The sequence below is a fragment of the Eumetopias jubatus genome, unplaced genomic scaffold (genome assembly GCF_037043125.1).
Source record: "Eumetopias jubatus isolate StellerSeaLion01/CBP00866 unplaced genomic scaffold, mEumJub1_p1.0 scaffold_17, whole genome shotgun sequence".
Taxonomy (NCBI): domain Eukaryota; kingdom Metazoa; phylum Chordata; class Mammalia; order Carnivora; family Otariidae; genus Eumetopias; species Eumetopias jubatus.
Window position 1 is genome coordinate 53704572 of NW_028274823.1, and position 12879 is coordinate 53717450.

The 12879-nt window shown below is 37.8% G+C and overlaps 1 protein-coding gene across 6 annotated transcripts in view; it reads right to left on the reverse strand.

Moving 5' to 3' along the window:
• The window catches only part of KAT6B (lysine acetyltransferase 6B), a 180122-nt gene that overhangs the window by 153025 nt on the left and 14218 nt on the right, over positions 1-12879 (reverse strand). For all 6 annotated transcript variants that reach the window (XM_028109534.2, XM_028109533.2, XM_028109532.2 and 3 more), the window contains exon 3: positions 11706-12584. In XM_028109534.2, coding sequence (XP_027965335.2) covers positions 11706-12326 — 621 coding nt within the window. In that variant the 5' untranslated portion in view covers positions 12327-12584. The remainder of the gene's footprint in view (positions 1-11705; positions 12585-12879) is intronic.

Below are 12879 nucleotides of genomic sequence, written 5' to 3' on the forward strand. Positions count from 1 at the left end.
CTAAGAATGAAAAGAAGTACCACCTCATAGGCAACTTAACTATATCTAAAGCACTTTAAGTAGTGCCTGCCTCACAGTAATACAGGAAGTTGATGGTTATTTTTTTTTAAAGATTTTATTTTTATTTACTTGAGAGAGAGAACGAGCGAGCATGCACACTCGAGCAGGACAGAGGGAGAGGGAGACGCGGACTTCCCGCTGAGCAAGGAGCCCAATGCGGGCCTCAATCCCAGGACCCTGGGATCATGACCTGAGCCAAAGGCAGACGCTTAACGACTGAGCCACCCAGGCGGCCCGAAATGTTGGTGGTTATTATTCGTTTCTATAGAAAAGAAGATCTCACTCACTCTGTAAATGAACACGACCACACTGGTCACTTGAGAAGGAATCCTATCGCTGCATGTCTTGGAATGTTTCAATCTACACTCTTAATTACCATTTGAATATCGTTTATACTTTGTAATTTCTACAGTGCCTCGTACAGTGCTTTATGTGTTAGAATTCTGTAGATATGTGTTGATTTCATCCAAGTAAATGAGAAGCCTAGAAAGTGATGCTGTGGCTATCCTCCAACCTGTGTGCCAAGATTAAAACACCAGCTCCAATACTTCCTGTGCACTCTTGGGAAAGGTACCTTCTCTGGCCGGTTACTTCATCTGCAAAATTCCGTTAGTAACAGTACTTACTTCTCAGAGTTCATGTAATATTATTTTTATATAATAAGTACTTAGATGTTACCTGGCATATAGTAAGCACTGAGCGTTTAATATTAATTTCTTGCTTGTTTTCTATAGAGCCTTCCAATCTAATATGAACTGTTTATTATGCACACGTAAAAAGGTACATGTTTTAACCACGTTCTTTTGTTTCTGTTGTATATCACAGACAAAATGGGGAACTTTAAAATAGTCAAAAACACAAATAATGAATTTTAGAAGAGTCAAGGTATTTCCTGCAAGATTCATGGTGATGTCTACTGTGTCAGATTAAAAACAACCCAAAAAGTGGTGGTCTTGGTGATATCTATTTATTCCATTTTGCTCTGAAATTTTCAGAAGCTAGAAAAATGCATACAATTTGCACCCGATCAATGTTCTGCAAACTGCCTACAGGATTGTGTGCATACCCCAGTAAGATTTATTGCTAACCAACATGCCATGCTAAATTGAAATCAAGATATTACACAATTTTCCAATAAAGAGGTAATTTTATAAGTTGGTATAAATGCTTTATGAGGATGTAACTGTTGGCATCTCGTTATATTTCAATAGCTGGTGGAAAATGAGATAAGTTAGAAGGTTTACAGAGGGTCAGAGCTCATCAGATGACAAGATCATCTTTTTTATCAGCTCTAGAGAGCACATTCACAGGCTAATAACTAAAGTTATTCTTTAACAATTGGAACAGTCAGTATTTCCAAAACATTCCAACTAAGTGCAGCTACTATGGGAGATTCTACTAAAACACGAAGAAATGAAAGAAAAAGAATCCTTGAGGAAACTGCCTTTGTGAATCTTGATTTGATATTTATCTTTTCTTCTGATATTTACCTAAGAACTGAAAGAATACCATATATATCCACCTGCATATTCTACTTTCCAACTTTATTGAGATAAAATTGACATAATATTATAAGCATGATATTGTTCTTTAAGTAAGGCAGTTTCTTTTCAGCCTATTTAGAGTTTTCTAATTCAGGATTCAAATTTAAATAACAGACATATAATTCTTCTGATGATACTTAGTATTTAAAATATCATCAAAGAGCCTATCTTCTTATTGTCTTATATATATTTTTCATGCACTCTGGGAAATTAAAGAAAGGTCCTTCTCTACAACTTTAAATGCACTTCTCAGGGAACAGTTTGGATATCCAAACTCCTATTGTTAAAAACTGCCAAATCCATCCTTCAGTTCAACTCGTGAGTCAAGAAACACTAAATGGAAGCAGGAGGTAGCCCCTGTTCCTGTTCTTATGGATGTACCATCAGACCTGTTCATGATGTACCATCAGACCTAGAGCTCAGGCTGCCTGCCTCCCAACCTCCAGCTAGCTTTAACCCCATAAACTGTGATTCATTCTTTTCTAAGCAGATTTATACACCGTGTTACATCATAGCCCCCAAACCTTCAAAGATTTGCGACCTCCAATGTAAAAACTAATTTAGGTGAGGATACCAACACCACTGGGTGGCAGGCAGAATAATGCACCCCCCCACCACTGTCCACTTCCTAATATCAAGAACCTGTGAATCTGTCACCTTATATGGCAAAATGACCCTACAGGTACGATTAAGTTAAGGACTTTGAGATGGGGAGATTATCCTGGATTATCTAAATGGCCTCAATCTAATCACATGAATCCTTTAAAAGTTGTCCAGGTTGTAGTCAGAGAGAGATGCGACTACAGAAAAATGGTCCAAGAGATGCAACACTTCTGGTTTTGAAGATGAGGGAGATGGCCAGAGCCAAGGAGTGCAGGCAGCATGCAGAAGCTGGAAAAGGTGAGGAAACACATTCTTCCCTACAGGCTCCCTATCTACGCTTTGATTTTAACCCAGTGAGGCCCATGTTGGACTTCTGACCTACAGAACTGTTAAGACAATAAATACACATTGTTTCACTAAGTTTGTGGTAATGTATTACAGCAGTAACGGAAAACTAATACACACAAATGAAAAAACTAATACACACCATTCAAATGGCAAAGATACATCTAACAGCGCCTTAGTCAATTGATCAAATAAGCACCAACATAACGAGACAACCTAAAAGGATTTATCTCCTGATATGACATCACCCATATGGTATTCTTGTCAAAAAGGTTTACCCTGAATCTGATCATGAGGACACAATCATATAAACACTAATTTTGGGACATCCCTTAAGACAATTGTCCTAGACTTGACAAAAATGTCACTGATATATTATGTGTCACTTATACTCAAATAAAAATAATTATTTTTTAAAATTGTAAAAAAATAATCCACAAAAAAAGCCACTGATGTGAAAAGCAAAAGAAGAGGGAAAACCGTTCCCTATTAAAGATATAACAACCGGGGCTCCTGGGTGTGGGGGCGTCTGCCTTCGGCTCAGGTCATGATCCCAGTGTCCTGGGACTGAACCCCGCATTGGGCTCCCTGCTCAGCGGGAAGCCTTCTTCTTCCTCTCCAACTCCCCCACCCCCCCGCTTGTGTTCCCTCTCTCGCTGTCTCTGTCAAATAAATAAATAAAATCTTAAAAAAAAAAAAAAAGATGTAACAACCAAATGCAATGCACACTCTTTAACTGGATCCCAGATTAAAAACAAAAGTTATTAATGACATTTTAGGAATGTCATTGGGAAAATACGGTCTACTGGGTAACACTCCTGCTTCACTGTTGAATTTCTTACATGAAATAGTAATATTTTGGTTATATAGGAAAATGTTCCTCAGTATAGAATTATTATTATGACTTAATACAGCATCTTAACATAACATCTGCCATTTATCTTCAAACAGTTCAGCCAAAAATTATGACTATGTGTACGTATTTGTATACACACACAGAAGAAAGAGAAAGAACAAATGGATCAAAATGTTAACAACTGGTGAATCTAAGTGAAAGAAATACAGCGCTTATCCTATTACTCTTTCAACTTTTCTGATACAAAGTTAAGGGGGAAATACCTTCCTGGTTCCCTTCACTGCCTACCTTTCCCCATCCCCTCACAAGCCGCCAGCAACCTAACTGGAATAACTCATGTTCTTCAAACAGCCCATACTCTTCCACTAGCAGATCATGTCTTCTGCAGCGTTATTCACACCTCAAGGCTCAATAACTAGGGTTGGGTTTTGATATAAGGTAGAAGCTTCTACATGATACTAAAATACCACTTTTGGAAACAAGCTGACCAAGTATCAAATAGGAATCATCATTTGATGTCCTTTAATACTGGCTTTGCGTGTAAGCATTCTTCGCCTCTCTTAATATTGTTTCTCTTACCCCATACAATCTTTAACCTCTATTTCTTGAATTTCATCATGCCCATTTATGATCTGAGAGAATCACAAGCATGGCAGTAAACCATGGACAAAAATCAGGACTGGCCGCATCAGAAACTACTACAGAAACATTCAAGTGCTGCCTGCCTCTGGATCCCAGCCCGCATCACTTCTGAGTATCACAGGCAGCCCAGACCAAAGCTCACCTCCTTCCTGTAGGCCTCGCTGCTGTCCATATGGCAGTTTACTGACATCAAAGAAGATGGAAGAAATTATCTAAATTCACCAGGCTAGTCCCATTCCCTCCCTTGAACTGTATAGAAGAGTCACTGATATCTCAATTACCTCTCCCGCCAATACCTTTTTCCCTGCATGCTAAGATTTTGCAATGCTAAAAATAAGGGGGAGTGGGGGAGGGTACTGGACTAACAGATGGAGGATTAAGAACAAAAGACCTCCCTGACAGGGGGAACAAGAGCTAAAATGTTTGTATACCTACCATAATAGTACAGAGGAACAAAAATTGAACTTGTAAATAAAATTAAGTTGTTCTTCTGAAACGCCTGTCTAGCTACAGACAGGAAAAGGCCCAGCATGGTTTCTATGTATGTTATGCTGTTTCTAATAGAAAGGACACAATCAAGCCAAAACAAACATCTGTTAAACAGTTAAGTTTGTTAATGAAACAAAATTGCAGCTGGTTTTATCAAAGATCAAAAGTGAAGCAAATTAGAGAAAGGATGTCTGAACAAAGCTGGTTTCTAAAAAATAATGGCTCAAGAATTCTAAACCTACTTGTCAAATTAACACAAATCCTTCCTGGATTTTACTTAGACCACTGATTAGTATTTATTTTGTAGCTTTGTAAAGACCAGACTCTCAGTTTAAATCTAATAACATTCACTCTAGAGCTTTCGTCTCTATAGTTCATTTTGCAGATTTTTCAAAAGACTACCTTTCATAAAGCAAAAAGTTTTGCTCTCCATTAATATTCTGTGACTTAAAAGGCTCACATATAAAAGGAAAAACAACAGTATACAGTCTGCAGCTCCTGGAGTCGGCTGTGGGAAAGCAGTCCGGCACCAAGCAGAAGCCTAATAATGGATTAGCACTTCACAATGCACTGCCATACCTCCTCTTCTTACGTGTACAAACCCCCCATCACCACCTGAGGACCGTTAGATAAGGGCACCTACACACAAATACAAATGGGTTTTTTTCACGGCCCTGCTAACTCAAAATGTCACAAACAAATTACATGGCTGACTCATTTGCTAACTTTGATTTAGTCAGCTAATTGATGTTTATGTACTCAGAAACATCAATAGATCACAGAGATCAAGGTACCTGAGAAGATGCAGACAATGCTGGTGTAACTAGAGATGAGCAGTTTCATCAAATCTACTGTAGTTTAATGAGCTAGCCAAGAAAACAGTTTGTAAACTAAACAAAAAGTCATGGACTTGACAATCAAAATTTGCCATTGCAGTGATAACAACGACATTTTCTCATGTACCCTTTGTACATGATTAATGCACAAAGAAAAGACATAAAAAGAACAGAGACCTTCATTCTGAGAAACCTTAAAATGTACTACTTATTAAAATACAGTTTGTAGAGAAAGAATGAATAAAAATCTTTGCCATTCCACATACAATGTGAATGAATCAGCAAATAGCACTTAACTGTTAAATAACTTCAAAGCTATAAAACATAGATCCTCTTGGCACTGCAAGTGTATCAAATGTGGTTCTTATAAGCCAAACAGGTACGTGGAATACAAAGGTAAGTTCCTGAAAGCTGCTGAAAATATCCAGAATTAGTCAAAAATCCACACCCCTTGGAGTCCCTGAGGCTCGGAAGAAAATGACATGAGGCAATCAGAAAACAGACTGATCTACATATAGATCATCCAGGACAGGATCATGTGTTGTTGAAAAGGCAGCTCCAGGATCAAGTACATCTAGGATCCGAAGAGTTAAAAAGAATGTTTAAGACTCATTATGTCATGTATCATATGACCTCACTGATATGAGGAATTCTTAATCTCAGGAAACAAACTGAGGGTTGCTAGAGTGGTGGGGGGTGGGAGGGATGGGGTGGCTGGGTGATAGACATTGGGGAGGGTATGTGCTATGGTGAGCGCTGTGAATTGTGCAAGACTGATGAATCACGGATCTGTACTTCTGAAACAAATAATGCAATATATGTTAAGAAAAAAAAAAGAAGATAGCAGGAGGGGAAGAATGAAGGGGAGTAAGTCGGAGGGGGAGACGGACCATTAGAGACAATGGACTCTGAAAAACAAACTGAGGGTTCTGGAGGGGAGGGGGGTGGGGGGATGGGTTAGCCTGGTGATGGGTATCAAAGAGGGCACATTCTGCGTGGAGCACTGGGTGTTTGCACAAAAAAATGAATCATGGAACACTACATCAAAAACTAATGATGTAATGTATGGTGACTAACATAACAATAAAAAATTATTAAAAAAAAAGACTCATTATGTCAGGGGCGCCTGGGTGGCTCAGTCATTGAGTGTCTGCCTTCGGCTCAGGTCATGATCTCAGGGTTCTGAGATCGAGTCCCGCATCGGGCTCCCTGCTCAGCGGGAAGTCTGCTTCTCCCTCTCCCACTCCCCCTGCTTGTGTACCCTCTCTCGCTGTATCTCTATCAAATAAATAAAATGTTAAAAAAAAAAAGACTCATTATGTCAGAGGATTTAAGATCCTCTGACATAATGTTGCTACTTTACCTGAAGCCACTTCATTAGAAGTCTAGAGAGTCCCATCTTGATCAAAGCTCAAAGTGGAACAAGCTGTCATACCCCTCAGAGTCCAACAGAAAGACTCATTCACTCTTCATTTTATCTCTCCCTTGACCCAACTAACTAGTCTGAGACAATCTAAGTGCTCTCTCAATAATGCCTCAACAACTGGTATTATCTGCTCACAATAGTAGTCCTCAGATAGTCTGCTATTTGGAAGAACTACCGAAGCTTAATTATAGGAACAATATAAACTACAATATTTTTCCTTCCCTGACCCTGAAACAGCAGGTATTTGATCCAGCTAGACTTCTACATTGTAATAGGTTTCTGTCCAACTTTAGTCATTCTAAAACTGACTTTCATCCATACCAATTCCAAAATTCAGGTTATACAGAAGAGTATATTCTACAATGTTTAGGGCTTTATCCCACTTTCAGCTGAATACACATAGCTAAGCACTCTTTGAGAAATGTGACATCTGCAATACAAAGGACACCAATTCAAAGGAAAACTAAGAAGGTCAACAGAGAGGAGGACACTTGGACTCTATAATTAGCAGATAAAAAATACACACATTTCTGCCAAAAAGATCCAGAGTCTGAGACTATGAACGATTCCCCTAGGGCCGAGAGACTTCTGGAAGCCTGCCACATCAAAGAACAATATGGACTAGTGAATGGTCCTTCACAAAGTACAGGCAATTGGAAAAGCCCCAGAGAAAGACAAGGAGGGTCTCTCCAGGGCAGGGATAATGGGACTGGAGAGGCGAGGACAAAGTGGAGAAAACCAAAGAAAGGGATCTAAAAATAAAGTTCTTTTATTTATGGCATTTACACAACACAAGAAAGCAATGTAGGATGTACACTAATCTTATATTTACGGAAATATTTCATACTAATAACATTGCCAAAAGCCCTAATAAAATATCTCCCTAAAAGGGAGTCGGGGGACAAACAGAATAAACAACTGAATGAGCCAGGACCACAAGTGATTTTTAACACAGTTTTGCCTCTCAGCCCCATTTTGGATAGTCTGTGTTCCTTTTTAAACTCATCTTTACTTTTTTCTTATGGAGAGTATCATTGTTTTTGTAATTCTGTTTGCAGACTCTAATAGTTATTTCACTTCTCCAAGAAAAAAAACATCAAAAGCCCTACCTGATATTAGAAGCATCTCCCTTTCCAACTATAGCAGCCTAAAATGAGAGTTCCCATATTATGTACTGTAGTGGAAACAATATTTGATACTTAATAAATTACAGCAAAATATCGCCAATAAAGTGAAATACCAAGGAATCTGTTTAAAACTGAACTGATTTTATAAAAATGCTAAAGCCCAAATATTCAAATGGAATCTTAATGCTACAAAGTGTGTGGTGATAACTGAAGTCTGTCTTAGAATATTTGACTTTCCAAAGACCTCATAATCTGACCTAATTGAGCTTTACCGGTTTTAATGAGAAACACTAATACTATCCTTTAGGAGTTCCCTCACCAAGTCAGAGATAAAGTTTTATCTTCGGTGGTTTAATTCATTTCCATATCACCTCACCAAAGAGAGTTTTCTTAAATAAATACAAAGAAGTTATGCTAAGGAGCCAGTGTGGTAATATCCAATTTGAATTCTAGACTATCAGAAGATGTGCAATTACATTTCAGAAAGGAAGGAGTCCTTCTATTTTAACTTGCATTGTATTCCTCCTAGCAGCCATGCATAGGAATGATGATGATGTTAAATCTAACTAGACACAGATTTACTACTTTCCCTACTGCTTTCCCATATTGCTAATATTACAAATAGTACCTGCTTTAAGAAGTGTAATAAGCTCACTGCAACTACCACAATTTAAAATGCCGGAAATCTATTTGTTGAAGGAAACTGCTTCTAAACATCTGAGGAAATGGGAGAGAGACTTTTACTGTTAAATGAAAAGCCACCACCACTGCTGACCAGTATACAGCCCAACAGTAAAGACGTCTGGAGTCACACTGTCTCCTTAGAAACTGGGCTTCACCACTCACCACCTCTATCAGTGATCTTGAACAAATTACTCAGGCTTTGAGCCTGTTTTCCATGTGCAAAATAAGGATAATAATCCTATGGCTCTCCCAGTTTTTGTGTAAGTCAAGGAGACAATAAATGTAAAGGACCTGGCATACTGCCAGTGTTAAAAAATGTTAGTTATTATTTTTACAATTTTTGTTTTCATTTTCACAATTAAATGAACTACTCAGGAAAAGTAACTAGAGTAACAGCTTCTCTGAGAGACATCAGTTGGCTAAATTGTGAGATGACTCCATCTCTGTACAAACAGTTGTCATTTATATCATAAACATTCTCCCACAATACAAACACTAAGGATTTCTAGCACATCAAGAACAATGATAATCTGCCCTTCGAATATATTAGAGAAAGTACTATGTACATGAAACCGTAGTACAACCAGTCTACATTGAGATCCATGTTCAGCAACTATAAAAGTAAGAATAATCAAAAGCCAACAACTAGCACATTATGGTTTTAGTATAAGAAACAAAAAATATCTTCTAGAGTACTAAAATCTTCACATTGGCTATCTGACATTCTGGATCCCTTTGAGAATCTGGTAAGATGAAAACAAAACAAAAAACCACAATAGACCCTAACCTTAGAAAACGTGTGGATACAGAGACTTTCTATTGGATTTCTGTGGCCTATCCATCTATCTCAAGCTCATTCATGGGCCCAGGTTAAGAACTTCTATTACATTTACTTAGCAAGTCTACATGGTTGTAAACTATTTACCACTTGTAATCTTAAAGGGCAATATTACATTTTCAAGGAAAAATACTATTGCAATATACAATACAAACAATATATTTGCTTATGGTCAAATTGATTTGATATGATTTTTATTAAGCTTTATTTGTTCTTTTTTAAGAATTAGATTATGATTAAATTATTACTACAATTGGTCTCCAAATTCCATCAAGTAAAAATTTTAAGGACACCTTTTCTGTTTTCCTTGTTCGATGATGATACTAACTGGACAATATAAAAAGATCAGCATCATAGAAAGAGCAGTAACAATTGCAGGTTAAGCAGTAAATTACTGTGTTCTCAATTCTAGATACTTTCAGACATGAATTTTCCTTTAGACTAAAAATACTTCCATACAGATGCTGCATGAAAAAAAAGATAAGGTTAGCAAGAAATGATGGGCTAAGTTAAAGAGAAGGATAGGAAAGGGACAGTGGAAAATTTGTAGTGACTTCTATCACAAGTAAAGATATCCCCTGGATCACAAATTTATTGAAACATTCTATTAAGGTGCCTAAAGCTGCCTGAATTAGTCCATGTACCTGGTAATTATAAAACCTTAATATACCTCAGGGTAATGTAGAGGTTTTAAAAACAAAGATACCCAAATCCATCAAAAATGGCTCTACAGGGGCGCCTGGGTGGCTCAGTCGCTTATTAAGAGTCTGCCTTCGGCTCAGGTCATGATCCCAGCGTCCTGGGATCGAGCCCCGCATTGGGCTCTCTGCTCCGCGGGAAGCCTGCTTCTCCCTCTCCCACTCCCCCTGCTTGTGTTCCTGCTCTTGCTGTCTGTCAGATAAATAAATAACATCTTAAAAAAAAAAAAAGAAATGGCTCTACATTCCCTTAAGGAATTTCCCCATGGTGTATACGCTTTTATAAAAATATTTAATGAGAAACAGAAGTGCTTAATGTGACTGTCAGACACAGGAATTAGGATCTGAGTCACTCAGTACATTTTTTTGAAACAAATGTTATTAAAAAAATTTCTTTGTAGGTTTACTTCTTTCTTTATGCCCACATTTTCTCACAAAGAATTGAGGGTTGGTTACACAAAACACAAATGCCACCAGAAGATAAATAAACCTGAGGAAAACTAATAAAATAAAAATACGATTAAGAAATAAATGCTAGGGTTTAGATTAGTCTGTGGAAGGCAAATCACCTGGTCCTACCCAGTTTCTGGAGTAGGCTTCTATCAGCTTAAACCACTGAGGGAAGCAGAGTCCATCTCAAGAGCTGGCAGTATCCAAAGAGGAAAAACAAGCCACCAGCTACACAACTTTTCTTAACACTTGGGTTTCCATCACTTCTAGAAATGTAGTCAACACATACAACCATCCTTCTAACAACAATGAAAGGCCCAAATATAAACAATTTGCTCTTGCTCTACTTTGGTTTTAGTTTGGGAGGTAACCTCAGTAGCTTTGAAATGAGAAAACAAAAATCCTACTCCAATACTTAAAATTGTAGCCGTCACTTGAAGAGAAATTTGTCATACATATATATAAATACTACAGAAATAACATAAGACCCAAAGAAACGAAAGACTGTAAGAAAAGATACGGTATGAGACAAAACAAACGTTCACTTTCACCCACTGAGAAGTGGACAGTAATATGACTTTAAATAGGCAGGATTTCGGTCACATATTAAAAACAATTCCAGGAATGCAAAGGTTATCAGTATTAACATAACTAGTCCATAGTCGTCTTCTCTGATAATAATTATTATACCTCAATAAAGCAGAAAAAAATAAATTATAAATAACTTTAAAATTTTAAGAGAGAAAATAGACGATGGTCTTTCTTAGATTTTTGAAATATATATGGTCCTGCCTTGATGAAGCAGGATTAAAGTTCTCTACCCAGGTCCCTTCAAGTATTCAACCAGTTAGTTTAAAAAACAAATCACATAATCATCACACTAAATTCTTAATTGACCGGCAAGGAAGCCCTCAATACATAGTAAAACAGTATAGAACAATTTACATTATAAACAATGTATACATTTTAAAATATGAAAGCCTGCGCTTAAGGAAACAGTTGATTTTATTCAACTTCCCTTGGGACTTTTGTCCATATAAAATTTAACTGAAACTGTGCAAGTCAGATGGGCAGTATTTAGAACATATTAACCTTCTCTTCACTTACCTGGTCTTTCTCATGGGGTAGAAGGCTGACAGGTGGTAGCGAGGATGGGAAAGCACTGGGATATTTGGGAGCCCCTTTGCCATCTAAGCTTCCATAATTGACCCTGTACTGCGGTCCATCTTTCAGTAACCTCCCGTTGTTCACTGCGCGTTTAGCCCCTAGTCGCAGCCGCTGCTGAAAGGCTGGGTTGTTTGTGGTGCCTGTGAGATCACTTTGACTTCTGAGATACTTCTCGATGTTCTTCAGGGAGGAGCCATTTGGCTCCTCAAGTCCTTCAATTGCTCTCCTTAAAAGTTTATTCCAATCCACATTGCGGAGATCATTACATGATCCCCTAGACCCCTTGGTTGACTTCGGAAAAGTCCCTGGTTTAACTGATGAAAAGCGCCCAGGGTTGTCTGGGTCCTTATAGGAGGCAAGGCCTTTGTTGGTGACTTTGAGAACTGAGCCATCCTGAACACTGAGCTCCAGCTGCTCTGAGACTGTCTTCTTATCCAACCCATGGGAAGTGCTGACTGCATGGCAGATTCTCTCTTCAGAGGGTCTTTGCTTTTGCTTTTTTATTTTCTGTATAGCTTCAAGAATCCACTCTGTGTAAAGTGGGTTTGCAAGTTTTACCATGGTTGACAAATGACTTCTTCAATACCAAAGTTACCCATAGAGGTTCTCCTTGTATTTAACAGAACTTTAACATTTAAAAGTCATTTACAACTCAACAAACGGGCAGAATATTCCAGACCTTATTAAGCAAAACCTCACAAACATCCATCCTTAAGAGATTAAAAACAGGACACACTGGCAATGTTGATAGTTGTCTTATTTGACCAACAGGAAAGACTGCATTTGGGCGAAGAACATCTTTAACAAGGAAATCAAGACCTTAAAGGATAAAAAGGGGAGAAGAGGCTCTTAATAATGGAACTTCTAAAAATAAAAGGCTCTTTAGTATTATTTTTCACATGCAAAAGGACCACAGAAGTAATGACAGGCAGGTATTATGTAACAAAGCCACACTGACTAAATTTCCTAACCAGAAACTGGGTCATAGTCTCAGAAGGAAATTTTTTTAGGATTTTCATTTGTTATTTATATGAAGTCATTTATGGGGTATTTAAAAGATCATACTAAGTTATTAGTGGATTAACCCTTATTGAAATTAATACAATTACATGAA